Source organism: Pollicipes pollicipes, unplaced genomic scaffold, assembly GCF_011947565.3.
Source record: "Pollicipes pollicipes isolate AB1234 unplaced genomic scaffold, Ppol_2.1 Scaffold_7261;HRSCAF=8764_pilon_pilon_pilon, whole genome shotgun sequence".
Classification (NCBI taxonomy): domain Eukaryota; kingdom Metazoa; phylum Arthropoda; class Thecostraca; order Pollicipedomorpha; family Pollicipedidae; genus Pollicipes; species Pollicipes pollicipes.
The window spans coordinates 55,719,089-55,737,171 of record NW_023597054.1 but is presented as its reverse complement, the minus strand read 5'-3'; the positions used below and the strand labels follow the sequence as shown (position 1 = coordinate 55,737,171).

At 48.5% G+C, this 18,083-nt stretch overlaps 1 protein-coding gene and 1 long non-coding RNA gene across 2 annotated transcripts in view; one reads left to right on the top strand and one right to left on the bottom strand.

Annotated features, from left to right (window-relative positions):
• galene (potassium two pore domain channel subfamily K member galene) overlaps positions 1 to 18,083 on the top strand; it is a 37,491-nt gene that overhangs the window by 11,967 nt on the left and 7,441 nt on the right. The window contains exon 2 of the mRNA XM_037235858.1: positions 16,950 to 17,154. Coding sequence (XP_037091753.1) covers positions 16,950 to 17,154 — 205 coding nt within the window. The remainder of the gene's footprint in view (positions 1 to 16,949; positions 17,155 to 18,083) is intronic.
• LOC119111961 (uncharacterized) lies at positions 6,912 to 10,650 on the bottom strand. Its single transcript, XR_005095650.1, has 2 exons — positions 10,594 to 10,650; positions 6,912 to 7,582 (listed from the first exon to the last, which is right to left on the bottom strand). It is a non-coding gene; the product is annotated as an uncharacterized LOC119111961 (long non-coding RNA).

Genomic DNA, 18,083 nt, shown 5'->3' with positions numbered 1-18,083 from the left:
AGAGAGAGAGAGAGAGAGGAGATAGAGAAGAGAGACGGAGATGATGAGAGAGAGAAAAGAGTGGAGGAGAGACGAGAGAGAGAGGAGAGAGAGAGACGAATGTGAGGAAAGAGGAGATGGAGAGGAGAGCGATTGAGGATAGAGAGAGAGAGGAGATCGAGAGGAGGAGAGAGAAAACCTATGGATAAGCCATTACCCTTCTTTTCAACGGCTGGGGATAGAGCAACAGGGCATTGATGCTAGTGGCGAAAGGGAGCCACACAATGTCTGATAATGAACCGACCCCTGGTCGACTTGTTGTGAAGCTGCGCGCTGGACGAGAGATCAGCTGCCTCTGACCGGGGGAGCCATTCATGAGTGGTGGGCCTATGGCTTGCTACGTTGTAAACGCATAAGTTGAGTGCATGGTTCAATTCCCCCTAGAAATTTATCTCTTTGTAATTCCCCTGGGCGCCGTCACTGTTCATGGGTTTCCGTAACGGTCTTGTCTTTCGGCCCCCTTGGCTGCGCTCCAGTATTCAATTTTTTTGCGAGGCGCGATGGGACTGCGTGTCAGCCCACTGTGGATGGGACTGCGTGTCCCGATGGGACTGCGTGTCAGCCCACTGTGACGCGCGATGGGACTGCGTGTCAGCCCACTGTGACACGCGATGGGACTGCGTGCCAGCCCTGATACGGTCACAGGCGATAGGAGGTAAGTTACAGGCGGGTGTGCAGAGGATGGTGATATTAAGCTACTGGAACAGCTTGGCTTGCTGCTGCTGATGTTCAAAGTCATTTTTGTTAGCGGAAGGCTTGCTGTCATAACTAGACACGAGGTGATACTCCAGCTACTTATTTTATCGCTGGAACAAGTGGCGCAGCATTCCACACAGTAAGCACTGTTAAATATTGTATATTCCGTTTCACATTTTGACACATGTGCATGTGTGTGCCAAACGATTGGCGTACAGCCTGAAGTGGCATGATGTCCTGCTGATATAATATCATAACATCACGATTCTCGCAACTCCATTTAGCCAGCTGATCGCCGACTTTGTAGTCGCGCAGAACATGACACTTTTCCGGGGAAATCGCCTGAGCCCTGCATTTTTAATGGATAGGTCATTGACTAGTGTTGGAAAATATTTAGCTCATTTTAGGCGTTTGAAGTTTGGGCAATGAAGGACGCTGACGCCAGGCATTCCATTCATTATTGTTTACATTGATTGTCAATAATGCCTTTCTCGTCAAACTGCGAACATACAGGTGTATGCCTGTCTAATTCAAGCACATAACATTAAACGTGGCGGGACACTGACCCAAAGCAAAATAGAAAAGTTTGTTGCATCACTGGAATCAACATCATGACTACCACAACCAAGCATCTGCATTTTCAGACGTTCGTCGCGTCATGGCTTGTAGCGTCCAACTGATGACCATACTGTACACTTCAGCCACGTGAGGCCTCATAATTTCGGCTCAACAGCGACATTGATAGGGCATTTAGGTTTAAGGTAAGCGTCGGTCACCAATTTCCTTTATGTTTCGAGGGCACGGTTCCAAAATTTGTACGAACCTCGAGCTGGCCGCATAAAGCCGTGCGTTTGTGTTCAGAACACTAGGAATGGGGGGGGGGGGGGGAAGCATTCAAGATGGCCATTGCAGTCGAACGCCCCTGACTAATGTAGAAAACTCTCTTTGATTCAAGTTTTGATTTAACTACATGGAAATACCGGGAGCAAAAGTCAATGAGGCTTGTATGATGGTGTTGTAGTTTTTGTGCATTTACTGGGGACATTTGTTTTCAAAGTCGGCTGACGTCGTCACGATTACAAAATGGCTTAAACCTGCGAAACAAACTTGCCAGGCTGGTGTAGCTGCACGCCCAAGTAAGTGATCTTATCATGCATTTAACATCGGGGGTTTCAGGAAATTATCACGCGACATTGAACGTTACCAGTTCTCTTTAAACCTCAAAGCTGTGTCATCCTTTCAAGGCAAGTGACTCGCCGTTTTTTTTTTGTTTTTTTTTGTTGTTGCTTGTTTGTGTTATTACCGGTCAAGTACAAGGAGGCCATGCAATCACACTTATATTGCTTTAACTAATTAAGCCTTTTTCCGGTTTCCTTGTAACCTTTGCACCAAAATAAGGAAATGAATGCACGAACCAATCCGAGAAAAACACGACCTAGTCCGATTTGACGACTCCGTTACGATAAACATGGCTCCTGAATGCAACCCTTTTCAATATGCGCCCGTAGAATAGCTACTAACATTACGTGTATTCCCTGCGCGAAAGCATACTTATGCCAGTTGTAAAACAGAGCAGTATCCCAATTATCATTTAAATGAAATAAGCATTCCACACGTTGATAGGGTACTACCAATGTGGTGAAACCGGTGGCGAGTGGTTCGGTTGTGACCCATCGCCGTCACGTGTCTGACGGTCAATAATCAATGGGGTGGCTAGGTCAACGCTCAGGTCTTTCAGCAAAATGACAGATTGCTGGACCGCGGACCATGATCGATTCTGCTTGTTTACCTGCTAGAGATGGATAATTTATGGGACATTTTCAATGCTTCACAAACCACCATGCGTTGCTTAGCATTGCTGTGTGACTGGGGATGAAACTATTTTCGCATAAATGAGTTGACAGCGGATAGATCACACATTCTAACAGTTTCACTGACACGCATTTGATCAGTTTTACAATTTCTGTGTTGATGGAATAGTTCAGAAGATGTAGATTTTCTTCCAGGCATGCCACTCGTCATCCACGCGTTGGTGCATAGTTGAAAAGTCATCCTATGCTGTCCAAATTTCAAAATGTCTTTTTGACAAAGCCCAAGGTGATAAGGATGCAGTTGCCGACGGCAGGTCATCGTAGTCATCATTTATTCCCATGTCATACCCATTACGACCTTTTTCTAAACAGCTTTTCATAACAAGAGTCATGCATGCTAAAATTCAAACATAATCCGAACACAACTGAAAAGCATGATCGGCCATTTTCGATCCACTCCCACCATCGCATGGCGTTTGCCGCGCCTGTTGCAGCTTTGGCCTTTCTGTAGCGCTGTTCTGTTCGGTTATCGAACTTGAACTTGAGTGCCGGGCATGCTCAGTTCGAACGCGGACATTGAGGAGCCCGGTCATCGATGCCGGATCGGGTCAGCACGATACCCGAACCGACGTCGTAAACTGAGAGGCGCCTGTTCGCTTGTAGAAGGCGATGCGGCGGCACCATGTCCCGTCCAGACACGGGCCGCTCTATTGTTGGCCATTTGAGCTTGTTTCAGGACAGACGTGACGCGGTGATATCGTCAGTTACATGTTACAGTAATGCGCAGCGGTAAATGACCTTCTGGAAACATTTACGCAGGATTGTATGAATCCAAAGCAAATTGTTCTTCAGCTCAAATTTGGGCTAATACGAAAGGTTTCATGACCAAAATTTACTTCTGATATCCGGTGTGGTAATTTGGACATTGCCACTGAAGTTGCGTGATCATGCCGCAGAACGGTTGAAATGTGCTTATCGAAGTTCGGATTTCAGTTCACGACTCCGATAATTTCGGCACTGGTGAAGGGATGCAATCTCGCATCACGCAAATAAACAACATTTGTGGGGCCCGTACCTTGTCGCGATGCGACCAAAACAAAATAAGCTTTGATGGAATATGTTTTTGATGTACTTTGAACGTACTACTGCCAAGTCCCGCTTAGTTTGGATCCGACGTGTGCCAGTTTAGAATGGGGAAACTGCACATGACCTGCATCTATGATTACTTTTAAGCAGAAAAGACTAAGTCATAAGCTTAGCTCCAAAAGAGAATAGACTCAACATAAACCCTGCGCAGCCCCAGCTGCATACAGCTGTGGATTGCACAACGTGCACAGTGTGAATTCACCATGGACCGGCCTTCCGTTTTCAATCACCAAGACACGTCCTGACCAGTCTAGATCAGTCTAGCCACTTCTTAAACCAGGCGCCGTCTATCTATGTATCTATCTATCGTCTATCCCGTACCAGCCTGACCTTTTATGAGACGGCCATGCTGGACGCTGCCAAACGCCGCAGTCGTGTCGGCGGTCGTCATACTGCTGACATGCGTCCGCAGTCTATGTTGCTGGCGAGGTAATGGACGGAGCCCAGCAGGACCAGCTCCCTGGACCGGCCGGGCCGGACACCATGCTGCTGATCGCATAATATTGCATGGGACACAGGTAATAGCAAGAGGTCACGGACAAATCGTGAACACGCCACATCCTCGCCCGCTTCGCTGCAGTCTAATGGAAACTGGTCGGAGATTATTGGGGTATGCATTACTTCCTGATCTGAACAATGGAATCACTTATCGGGATAACTAAGATGACGTCTAGTATTCTATCATCGGCGCGGTAGCTTTGAAGATTTTAAGGGGAACATCTCCCCGCGATTGGGCTTAAATGGGTAGTACGTTGAAATATGAGTCGAAAAGTACGACCTGAATTAAATGTATTTTTCACACGGGCAAAGGCAAGAAAAAACATGAAACTTCTTGTAACCAATTCAGGTACAGGCGGGCATGATTGCGTGCATTTAAGATGCAAGTTCAGAACAACGGCTGTCAGCATCACTAGACACGTGTTTAAGTCACATGTAGGTCGATTCAATCACTCGCTGAAGCAAGATCAGTTCGTTCTGGCCCGTAAGAGGCCGACCATTGCCTAGATTACTTCGCAGTCTTCACCTACGCTCAGTCAGGCCCATGGGAACATGACATTGTTCCGCTCACTTTGGCGGACGGGAAATGACGCATACGCCAACGACGAGGTGGAATTACAGAGGGCAATCGCGAACTACAAAGGTCATACACACAGGTCACACACCGAAAAGGGCGTTTTGCGCACGCATTACGAACGGCGGCCTGCGCACACACTACGAAGGGTGGTACACGCACGCACACACACACACACACACACACACACACACACACACACACACACACACACACACACACACACACACACACACACACACACACACACGCACACGCACACGCACACATACACACACACACACACACACACACACATAACACACACACACACACAACGAAGGTTGTTCTGTGCACTGACTACGAAAAGTGGCCTGCGCACTGACTACGAAGGGTGGCCTGCGCAGTATCTACAGAAGGTGGCCCGCGCACTGACTACGAAGGGTGGCCTGCGCACTAACAACGAAAGGTGGCCTGCGCACTGACTACGAAAGGTGGCCTGCGCACTGACTACGAAAGGTGGCCTGCGCACTGACTGCGAAGGGTGCTCTGCGCACTGACTGCGAAGGGTGCTCTGCGCACTGACTGCGAATATTGGTCTACACGTTCACTACTGGAGCAGACATGCAACGTGCTTACCGAGCAGCTGGACAAGCCAGACAGGGCGTTTTATGTTATGATTAATTTCAAGGAGGCAATGCATCTCATCAATCATTCACGTTGTATCAAGAGCAGCATGGGCAGAGCTACAATCTTCCTCGGTGCCTTGCTCCGCCGTTCGCCGTATTGTTTATTCCGGCCCCACAATGTAGCAGTGCGGAATACAGACCACTTTAGCATGCCTCAAACACTGTAAATCATTCAGAGCTGAAGATTTTGTAGCAACTGACATATGAACCATGCAAAGATCCATTTATGCGAATCACTCAGCCGTCCAGTGTTTCGCTGCGCTTCCTGTCGTAAATATGGGCGCCTAAAAGGTTTGAGCCAAGCAGGACCTTACGCACCATTACCGCGTACCACGTGCGAAATGCGCTCTTCATCGTTTCCACTACCACCAGGACGCCAGTTTGGGTAACTAATATTTACTACCAAGTACACACACCACGGGAGTTTGATATGATTGAGGCTGAATGACCTGGCAGAAAGATATACAAGTGCATTCGCCTGCCCCACGCCTCGGGTCGGAATAAGGTCGTCACCGCTCAGCACGAGGTCAGCCCTGGCACTTCACCACCCTGCCGCAGTCACGGTCGCTGGTGCCGAACGTGACTGGCCGCTACTCGTGCTGTCCTTTTCAAACGCTGCAGCTACTCGGCGCGTAGGGTTTCATGGCGCTCACATTGAGAACAGGAGACCGATCGGCCCCTGCACGCTCCGCTCGTCTGGCGCGCGTCACGTCCCGTACCGACGGCAGGCGCGTCAGGCGCGTCTCACGTTCCGCACCGACCGCGGGGGCGTCACAGGCGGTGCGGGCGGGTAGGGGCTCTTATCCGCCCGCCCTTAATAACGTGCCTCATGGCGAGCACATGTAGACAATTGCCGGCCGAGGTGGGCTCGACTTTGGCTCAAAGTCGAGGGTTGCTCCTTTGAGGACACATAACGATTACCACTGTTGCAGTTGTGAGACAGCGACGCTGCATTAGCCTGTCACCAGTCATCAGTCTTCAACCAGCTGCCGTGTTATACGGGTACTTGTGAGTGATTTCCAACTGGCGAAATGCCCACCTTCAAAGCAAGCTTTCAGGATCTTATTTACAGCGAGTTGTAGTTTGATCCCCCTAATCGTGCGACCGGTACTTTGCTCTCCGTGGTGGATTCGTTCAGCCTGCTCGGGTTCACCGTTACCGGCACGTCTCTGCTATGCCTTGAAGCGAGAACCGCATCAGCCATGAAATAGGCTATGGTGCTATGATGCTATGATGCTACCGGAGACAACGGTCCCGCTTGTCTCCGATATTCCCATTTACTTCTGCGTCTCCTCGTTGACACAAAGAACCGCATTCAAATCTTACTGCGTAGCAAATGGATTTTTAAAATCTTAAACACTTGCATAAGTCCTGCCCATAACGAGCTAGAATATTCCTGGTGAGGTATTTCCGCGCTGGCAATGCTGTATCGGAAAGCACGACGCTATTGACATGGGTTTCACGCCATGTACGCATGGATCGCATGATTTATCAAATATATTTCGGCCACCGAATAGTTGCTTAAGTGGCATCAGTAAGATGCGACTCAATCACGAGCAGTCCAACGGTGATCGCCGCTTCTTCCCGATGGTAGGGCTGGTAACGCCACCGACGCGACCACTACGCAGTCGCGTGTATGCCCCATCCTGATGTCCGACTGTTCAGGAGGACTGCGGTGGTGTGTTTGCGTGTTTGACAGACGTGACGTGTATATACATGTTCTTGATGAAAACACGTGCCAGCTGTTGTAGCCGTCTGTCCATGCGTGGGCGCTGACGGCCTGTGAGTGGCTGCTGACTGCCCGGCGGGGTGGGTTCCGTCTCGGGTACGGTTGAGCTCCCAGTGTCGTGCAGGGCCGCCGTGCCGGTCACCAGGTGGGCCAGCCGGCGGACTCGGCTGTTGCCCTGTACTCGGCTGCGTTTGCCAACGTCATGCAGCGCCGCCGCGCCGGTCACCAGGCGGGCCAGCCGGCGGTGGGGCGGGCTGAAGCGGTCCAGGCCCAGACCCGAGCCCGCTGAACAGCAGCACCGCCGGCAGCGGCGCTTCAGTGTGGCTTGGCCCCAGCACAGGACGGCACGAGCCCAGCATGTCCAGCCTCTGCCCTGCTGGGCAAGGCGGCCGTGGCACCACGATCACACGGGTCCACCGCCCTGAAAACACAACCGGGGTCAGTGGGAGCACCGCTCTGAAAACGGTCAAGTCAAGCAGGCGCACTGCTTCGCAACACGTCGCTCAGCGAGAACACCGCGCTTAAAACACGACCGGATTCGGCGGAAGCAAGAGTAAACGAGGCTGCTACCAAAAGGTCGTCCTTGACTCGCCAACAGTTGTCACTTCGCAAAACCACATATTTTGATGCATCCATGCTTACTCGAAGAAGTATAGATCAGAGGTGCCTGCCCCCCCACCCCCATCAAATTTTACATGCATCGATATGGATGTGGATCAATGTTGCCAACATGCGATATTTTTTGACACTCAAGAAACTTGGCAAGATATTTGAAACAAATTCAGTTCGGCCCACCCCGCCCTGTTGCGAAATGCCTGCGCACGCCTATGTGCCCGCCTTCGTGTTCCTCGTCAAGTGGTGCCTCACTTCGTTGTAGGTAAAGACTGCATAACCACATCCCACTTCCTCTGTCCAATGCGAGGGTTCCTTAGCGTTCTTGCAGGGTTCCTTGTCTCGTCCGTAGTCTTCTTCTCGTTTGTGGCAGGCATTCGCCCGTGAGCAAATTCAGCAGTTTTTACAAGAATTGTCCAAAATCGATTTTAGTTGACGAGTACCTAAAGGGTTTAGAGACCTAGCACTGCGCATGCATTCAGCCAACACCAGCAGGCGGCGATTCCGCAGCAAAGCGATTTCGCTGTGTGCAAAAGCGATCACAGCCATTAAAAGAGCTCATCCACGTCAAACAAAAGGTCCATGTCGCGATCAAACAATGGTATATTAAGGAGCATGTTTACTAAAAGGAGAAATCGTGTTGTCTATAGCAGGTGTCCCAATTAAAAGTATACCAATATTTATAAGAGAGCTTATTTCAGCCTATCTGATTTTTTCTTCAATGTCTGCACGAAGGGAACACCCCATTTAAGAATGAGCACAGGGTGGGCATCGGAACAGCCGCATGTGCAGTGGGTGCACTGGATAAGGTAAATATCATCCGTAAACACCCATACCGTGCCTGTCCCCGGTGACTTCGCTCACGTGCTAACCTTATCGCGCTGACGATCAGCGTAACAAGACAAGCTCCTCTCGAAAGATGAGCCTGATGACCTGATTAGCTCAGATGTATTCTGGCTGTGCAGGGAAATTTCATTAGATAACAGACAATTCACGCAACTGGTTGGCAGAGCAAATCGCGAATAAAAAGGCAAAACCTGGATTGTGCTAAACTCATCATTTTTAAGAGTCGCGGTGGCTAGATCTGCGTGATGGGACGAGCAATCGATGAGACGGACAAACCCTCTTCAGTCTTGTATAAGCGGTGTCTGCTTGACACATGACCGTCCCCGTTACCCACTTGGCTCCCGCATCTGACAAATAACGAATCACCTGAGCTCAGTTGAAGCGCGTTCTCATATAGTTTGAGACGAACGACGTGTGCGAGCTTTCGAAATGCTTTGAAAAGCGTTGTGAAAGCTGGTCTGTGCCATCATCTCCTACATCGTCATATACGTCTTTGGCACCATTATTTTCTACATCATGACACTTAAAGGAGTGTCTCACGTTTTATGGGGTTTTGAGCTGATATAGTCATTTTAGAGACCATTCAATACAATCATGGGCACTGCCCTTCTTAGGACTTCAACCCCTCTTGTCTCCGGGTTTCACGCATACGAACTTCTGCAGGCTTTTCGCACAGCCTAGTTGAAGGTTAGCCATACATGCATGACGTCACAAAAACGTCACGCAAACACGGCCACCCTCAGTGGCAATGTAGTGTTTAAGGTCAATTGAAATATGATCATCGAATTTTTTGTGTCTAAGGCACGTCAACACGATTTGTGGCACCAACAGAAGGCAATTTGTCTCCACGCAGTTTGATGCGTTAAGTGCAAGTTTCCAAAACGAATCACGTGCTACATAATACAGGACTTTCGGCTTTGATTCTATGAGACAAATGAGACCGGAAATCAGATAACTGAAGAATAGCGCCATAGCCTTGCATGCAAATGCAGGAAAAAATACAAAAACACGAACACATATACAAAGACATCACAAGAAAGGCCAAAACAAGCGCACATAGCAATATCCGGGTTCAGGAAACACGCATCAGTTAACAAGCCACCTCTTGGCAAGTTGTCATTGAGTCAGTCAATCCCTCAAAGTGGCGATTCTGGCACGGCCAGTCTGGCAGTGACTCTGACGTCATAAAACTGTCATGATGTAACCAAACGGTGACGTTTTGAAGATCATACTGATCAGGTTGGGCGCTTTATAGCACATGCCCCCGTTTCGAGATAAGCTGTCGAACCGCACCAGGTGGTTCCACCAAAATTTCTGAAAAAGGCAGGTGATCATTGTGACACGTTCTGGACGCTAAAAGTTTCCATGATAACAAGTCATGGTCTCTGAGTCATGATATCACTAAAAATGTGTGCGAAGTGATGTTGCTGTTTTTATTTTTGGCTTTCGTAAATATGAGGCTGCTATTTCTTTTCCGGTTTTAAGCAGCTATTCCGTGATTTTTAGGCTGGCGTGACCAGCTGCAAATCAAGGCCAGCCACACTATGCTGGGCTTTGGGTGCTACACGGCTGTGAAGCCGTTCCAAGGTTTCGACGATTTTTTTAGATGCTTCCTGAGATTCTAGCTATTGGTTCCTCGGACATCAGGGAATACTTTTGCATGTAACTAAAACCTGCGAATTTTCTGTCCCACTAAGGCCAAGCGTATTTGATTAACAACCTGGCAAGAAGCTTGCTGGCTTCAGCCGGTCGAATGCGGTGGACCGAATTTACATCTGTGCTGCAGACCTCAGGCGTAGATCTCAGGATCGGACCTCTGAGTTCCAGATCTTGGATCTGTCAAGAATTAGTTTACAATTGTGTCGGGGGATCATCTGGGTACGAAATTCATTCTAAAATATTGCCGAAGAGTCTTACTGAAGCTTCCTGGAGCACGGACACCACATGAAACAATTCTTCTCGGGCCATACTTACTCATAGTGTGTTTGTACACCCACTGATCGCCATGCAGGTCATCCTGCTTCGCTCCACCTGGAAGAGTACAAAACAGAAATGTGAGCGGGCTCGAACACTCACTCGTGAGACCATGTATGTGTTAAGACCCATCAATGCATACACGCTGAAGAGCGTGGTAATGCGTGTGCATTCTGGTATACTGCTCTCTTTCTCCTTTTCTTAAACATTTATATGACATGCAAACGTAGCATGCAACATCGTGTAGCAGCATTACAACGCTCGTCAGAAGCGCACTTCTTGCTTTGAACATTTGTACTGTAGTAGCACAAAGAAAATATACACAGTTAGCCCGATCTTATTCTGGCCAGACTGAATCCAGATAGTACCAGAATCCAACAATTTCGAGTCGTGCTAATGTAACGTGAATTTAAACAGCTCAACATAAGCTCAGACCTAGTGGAGCCAGGATGTTAAATGTCAGGTAACGGGTCAACCAAAAAACAAGCCAACGTTCAATGGCTAGAGCCATCCACTTTCATGCCCACATTCATTTCCTTCGCTTTCTTTTACATCATCTCGCTACCCACCTGAAGATTGCAATTTGATTCCAACGTACCGTTGAATAAGGCAAAATTAAGCCAGTCAGTTCAACTCAATTGAATGTAAGCTTTCAGAACACCTACATGAAGGTATTTCGCCCACGGGATCACATCGGTATGATGTCACTTGGCGTTTAGGCGTGAACAATTGTGCCAGTAACTTGATCATCAGCTTTTGCTTTTTACCGCATATCTAATTCTGTGTGAGCATTTCAATGACCATAGCATTTTTGGAATTATAATTTTTGGAACTTTTGGAAAATGAGATATTCTACCAACAGCTGAAACAATGCTGTGTCAACTGTTCATTTCAAATGAGACTTCAAGTTTTTACATTGTCTTTAGACACTTATCGTGGCTTAATTTTCAAAATGTCTCAGCAATTATGGACCTAATTCTGATAAAACACAAAAATAACGCATTAAGCGCAGTTGCGAATAAGGCAGACTCCCAACGTTTTTTTAACCACTGAATTGACCTTTTTCGTTTCCTACAGTTTTTTTAATCCACGCCCCCCCCCCCCTCCGCCCCTCCCCCATGCTCGTAAGCAAATGTGTTGATTGATAAGCACACAGAAACTAACAAATACTATCTCTCTAAAACAAAGACAAGTTTTCGTTTGCCCATACAGCTGTTGACAACGGCCGAGCTATCCGATTCTGGACGCACAGCCTACTTCCGGTCTTCAATCACTGCCCACTTCTGCTCAACTTGGTCGAATGTATTTGCGAGTATTGCTGACCGTTGGGCGTTTATGTAAGCTTGCAAGATTCCGATACAGTTCTTTAAGTTTGGATTCATTCGCCTCGTCCCAGAAATATACTGGTTTTATAAAAGAACGTATATTATCAAAGCGGTATGTTTCGTTCGTTTGGAGAAAACAAACGTGTGATGGCCATGTAGTTCAATGTAATGCTGTTGCTCCCTGTTTTACTTGACTCTCTAGGCCCGCAACCATCACGGGGGGAACAGCAATATGAACTTCTCCAATCACAAATAAACAGTTACAGGTGGTACCATCAAGATGTCAGTGTCTGTCAGGTAACCGATTGGACCTGCTCTGGCACAACAATAATTTCGATCCTGTCCTTCCACGGCATCCATTCTTCTTTCACGGCCTCCATGGTATATGTGCACAGCCCGCGGAGGGGTCCTTACACAGGTTAGGTGCGCGGCGTTCGGACAAGGCTACCAGCAGGGGACGCTCGCAGGGAGTAGCCATCTTTTCGTACTTTCACTTATTATTACATCACACGCGTCCGATGTGATAAAAAATGATTGTTTTTTTTAAAATCCTTGTGAAGAAATCAGAATTTTGAACTAAAGTCGCGCGCTCCTACGAAAGAAATATTATTTTGCTCCCTGCTAACCATTATGAAACTCATAGTCACCATTTGCTACAATTTTGTAATGCGTGGGTTATGTTATGTTTGCATACAGTACTTGGTCTTAAACCTTTTGCAACAAATGCTGCGAAGGTTTTGAACCATCTGTCCAGGGAAAACCACTATAACATAAGCATGAAAAACACACATGCCATTATGAAATGCAACTGTTCGATGTTAGAGAAGTGCAATGTTTTTCGTCTCATCTTATTCATTGCTATGCAACAGCTGTGCACCTAGCATGTTGCTTCTCAGCAAGCGGTGCAGCGACTCCATTGTAGCTTTTGTCCCTCAAAACATTATAATGGGCATATGTCTGCGCACTGGCCACGTAAAAAGTGTCAGAGACGGGTCAAGGCATGGCAAATGGTGGTGGACAGCATTGGCCCAGATGTCTAGCAATATTGCTCATTGAGAGCCTCATCGGGGTTTGACAGCAAGCAGGTGTGTGTACAAAGCGTGGGAAAGCGATAATTTATACTTATGTGCAGCGGCACTTACAGGGCAAAGAGCGAAACAATCACAATCATGTAGGATGGGATAGAAGCTATTTCTAGGTTCTACTAAAGCTAGTCGTGTGATGTACATATTTTCAGCGACTAATGGTACGTGATGAAAGGTTCTTTTTAGCCCGAATGCAGCTTTAAACCGTCGCCAGAGACGACAGGTGAGGTTTGTGACAGACGCAGCTTTGTACCCGCATTGTGAAGCAGGAATTGTTGGCTGAAATTGTTGGAATTGAACAAGAATGCCGGTATCCGAACACAAAAATACCGAAACGGTAACCCCATTCCTTCTTTGACGCTCATTGGTCCCGGTCCCTGCTGCATCTCGACAACCTCCGGCCGGGTGCGACCGCGAAGTCTGGTGGTCATCGGTCAGATCAGCCCGACACATAGGACGTACAACTTAAAATGCCCCTGCCGGTAGCAGAAACGCAAATTGTTCCCGTAAAACAGCAGCTCTTCAGGTATTTTCGCGCGCTTGATTCAGGCGCGCAAAAGCAGCTCGTGGGTAGCTTGCGTTGGGTGAAAACTGGATGCTGAATTGTGTTTTAGATATCTCATATTAATGGGCAAATTGCGGTCCCTGCCATTTATTGTAACCAGGAGCCTCTTCCGCTGTCAAGAGGTTTTTTATCACAAACGATGCTGGCAAGTAACACCAGATGTTGACGAACCTAGCTTGCCGGCTGGCATGCTACCCAACTTTCTCTTACACGAATCACGGCAAAATACGCGGTGCATCGTGACAAAGTCATTCACATACAAACGTTAGGGCCGTGGGTGGTTGTTCACTTACGTCTCCTGTCGCGATTCCGATTCGTCCACAGAGCGTTCGTGAAGCCGTACACCAGCATGAAAGCCAGAAGCAGTAAGAACACTTTTGCAATAGCCATCGCGCTCCGCGGGCAGCCGTCGATCGCTTCAGATATCGCAGGCGCACTCGGTCACTCTCCCCTGACCATTGCCCCTGTTTCTGGGCATCGGTGAAACACCGTCTTCATTTCGGAGCTGCGGAGTTCAATTTTTCTGGTGCTGGTCAACTTCAGTTCACTGTCCCGCTGCATCGGCGCCCATGCGTCCACTGCCTCCTTTGCTCTGACGCGCCGGTTGCTAACACCAGTGACCCGGCCCGGCGGTGCCGCCGCGCGTGACTGCCTTTCCGCCCTGCTCCCAGCACTGGCCACCAGCGGCAGCAGCTTCCTACACCGGTATCGGACAAGTACGGTCAGTTGAACAATGACAGGTCATGTGACGGGTAAAGTCCGGGGGGTAAAGGTCCTGTGGCGGGCAAGGGCTGAGCTAAGGCCCAGGGTGTCAGCATGGTATGGACTTCAGTATGGGCGTGATACCACGCCGGAAACCAAAATGACCCACCCCGCCCACCCCAGTGGACACGTGTCAATGGCTCGAGGCCGGCACAGCCAGGATGCTCGGTGCTGTACTGCTAATGGTATTCAAAAACGGCGACATGAAACCGTAACTGGGCGTGAGATGCGTGGTAGATGCAACATTGCTCCAAGGTTAGGTACCTGAAAGGCGGGAAACGGTCCCTGCAACACACTGGAATATAAGGGGGTCTAGTTCACCTCGCTAGTGATGTAGACGGTTCAGAACAGATATGCATGTCCATCGAGAACAATTGTATGTTCTGCGCTAAGAACGCATTTACAACAGGAACGATTAAAGCGTATCTATCTACACAAAGGAGCATGGAGGAGGGCGTATCACTCTTCACGGAAGATTGCAAGAAAGTGTAGTTAATGAAAGGTAGCTTATTCAAAAAGGCTCGTTGATAAAGCAACACGGTATGGTTCACGTCAAACTGGTCAGGAGCAAGTGCCAGATTCTTTAATTGGCGGTCACGACTCAGATTTTTCGCTGAGATGCATTTTGTTTAACGCTTTAAAATGGCTTAGAAAAGCATTGCTTGATTTCAATCTACTTACTTTCTAGACGTCATCTCACTGTTTGCCATAACACTTATTCACATGGGTAATAATCCATGTAGAAATATGATAGGGTATGTACACCGTTGGCTCCCCACCTCCCTGAAATACGTCCTTGAGTCCGGGAAAGTGTTCTTACAGTGTCGCCTGTGTGCTACGATCTATGAATTAGATCCACTGCCTCTTTATTTACTCATTGAGATAAGTATATCCATCTATCTACCTGTATATCGGCATACACACACAGAAACATGCATATATATATATATATATATATATACATATGTACTTACAGAAACACTACCATATACCATCATATATCCAGGTATTTCATTGGATATCAAGACGAAGGGGGCAAGACATACAATATTGCACGATAAGAATTATGTAGGAAGCCGTTTGCAGAGTTGTCAGTCTTTATGTTTCTGCTATGTGCTAGTATGCAGACAAAGTTTCGGCCGGTTATCTCTCCGATCGCCATCAAGTGTAATGGAGTTCTTAAAACGACTGAATGGTCTCTGGCTTCCGTCATGTACGCTTGGCTAACCCAATTCTCCCCCTGGAATGACAGGATTCGAACCAGGGTCTTCCGATTGCGAGTCTAGCGCTCCACCAACTGAGTTAACCGGAATAATAATAACTCTGACTATTACGACAAACGTTTGCGGTCGAAGAACCCATATATTGATATTTTGACATATCGTGACACATTTTTGACATCCAAGGGAAGCACTCTGGTGTACATGCAATGTCCTTCGTAGCCAATTTAACTCTCGTCATTTGGCACGGAGCAGTATTTGATTCGGAGTTCATACAAAATAAAAAAATAGATACATAGGATCCAGAAGCGCTATATGACGAGACGAAGCTGCGTTGTACATGTCAGCTTTTCATAACCCTGGGGTGCGGTACTTGAGTCGCAAAATTGTTCGGGGTGAGCCACTGCGATATCACCTTAGTGATCATTCAACCGTCAGATACCTTTGACCATGGCACATCGTCTGTCAGTGCCTCCTGGATCCGAGTTGTCATCTTCATTCCCCCAGGGAAAATCCTGGGAATGCTACACGCACGTTCACATTCGATTGGCTGATGTCTAGGTTCAGAGCAGTTCGCAAATTATTTGCGCCGTGGAGGGCAGGCACACCTCAGGCGTGATCACTGGAGTGACCCGGTGCACGCCACGTCCCATGCCATTTCGCCTTTTCCATCGTCATTTGAGTACCATCTAATAGGTATTTTGATAAAACCAACACCGTTTAAAGACATGTAATGAAAATGGCTTCTGCAGTATGCCTGTCAAGAAGTCTATTTCCAATGATAAGGGCTCGGTAAAAGGGAACGACGTCCCCGTGCGTCCATGCCAGGACACCGGCGCCGCAGCAACGCAACGAGCCACACGTTAATGACCAGCTGTCTGTAGCTAGTAATCCCTGGCTACTGCGCTCTGTAGACCCTACGGTGAGCCGTGCCGCGCGGCGGCATTTTCGTGTGCTAACCTCACGGTGCGTGCGGGACTTCCATGTAACCGTTCTCAGCCGATCGATAGCACACATATAGATAATACACAGACCCACAGTTGTCGAAAGAAAAACAAAGATCCTTGTTACCTTGTTGAAACAAAGCAAATTTGTTAGAGTGGATCATTTTTGGAGCGTGTGTTTACAAGATAACGGTTTCAAATGGTGTGAGTCGTTAGTTCCACTCTACGGAACTGGCTACACAGCAAAGCGTGCATAAAATGAAAAGCACATGGACAGCAGAGGCAACCGTCCTAGGCAACCGTCCTTCATGAGCCGCAGGCTCCTCCTGTTTTCAGGAGCCGAGTTTTACTCACATCAATATGTCGGCTCCCATCCGCTTCTAGGCTACCACCGCATCAATATGTCGGCTTCCATCCGCTTCCAGGTAACCACCGCATCTGCTATCCGCTCGCAGGTTACGGCCACATCGCGCCGAAGACGGACTGGGGCAAGGTGGTGACCATGCTGTACGCCATCCTCGGCATACCCCTCATGTGCCTGTGCCTCTCCAACATCAGCGAAGGCATGGCGCACTCATTCAAGGTCGTCTACTGGAAGTGCTGTTGCTATATATGCACCAAGAAGCCGAAGAAGCGAAGACGTCGAAAAGGAAGACGAGGGTGAGGCTCTTAGCCCTTGCTGCAAGGGCTGGTGGCGCATGGGATGGGTTGCGTCCATGGGCTCCATGGGAATGGATTCTGGAACTGTGACACGGATTGGTAGGAGCACTGGATGTGGGAACGTGGATGCTGGGGTCGTGGAATGATAGGGACTCTGGGACGTGGAGGCTGGGGTCGCGGAATGGAGGAGACACTGGGAAGTGAAGGCTGGGGTCGTGGAATGCTAGGGGCTGGAGGAGAAGACTGCTAGGGACTGGGGATGAGGATAGTCAGGCTCTGAGCTTTTGAGGAACAAGGTCTGGGGACTAGGGACTGAAAACTAACGGGAACTGGGGACCTGGACTAGACGAGACCTGAACTGACAAGAACTGGGGCGTTGGAATGGCAAGGACTGAAGACTTTGACTAGCAGGGACTGGAGCCGCGGACTAAGCAGAGACTGCAGAAGTTGAAAAGCACAGGCTGGGTACATGGAGTGCTAGGGAGTCGGATCTCAGACAGAGGTGGCGCTATGGCTTTTGAGTCGGGTGGCAGGACTTTTTCAGAGGGTCACCTGGACAAAATGCCCCCCCCCCCCGCCCTCACAGCGGGGAACTCACGCGCAGGGTTGTATTCAGGGAGGAGGGACACAGAGGGCATGTCACTGCTTATCCGACTGTGTGGTGTATCTTATCCAATCAAACCTATGACGACAGTGAAGGAATCCAGAATGGAGAACCTTCTAATCATCCGGAAAAAATCTCGTCAACCTAAAACAATTCCTCCAGTTTCAAAAGGGCCTCACGATGCGTGGATGGTCATACTAATCCAGAGCAGGATGCTTGAAACTCGCCATTGGGGCCTTTAGTTCTATTTAATGTGTATCGCTATCCCAAAACGGGACATCTTGCTCTGTAACCGCGCCCATCCGATGCAGGAAATGTGCTCCCC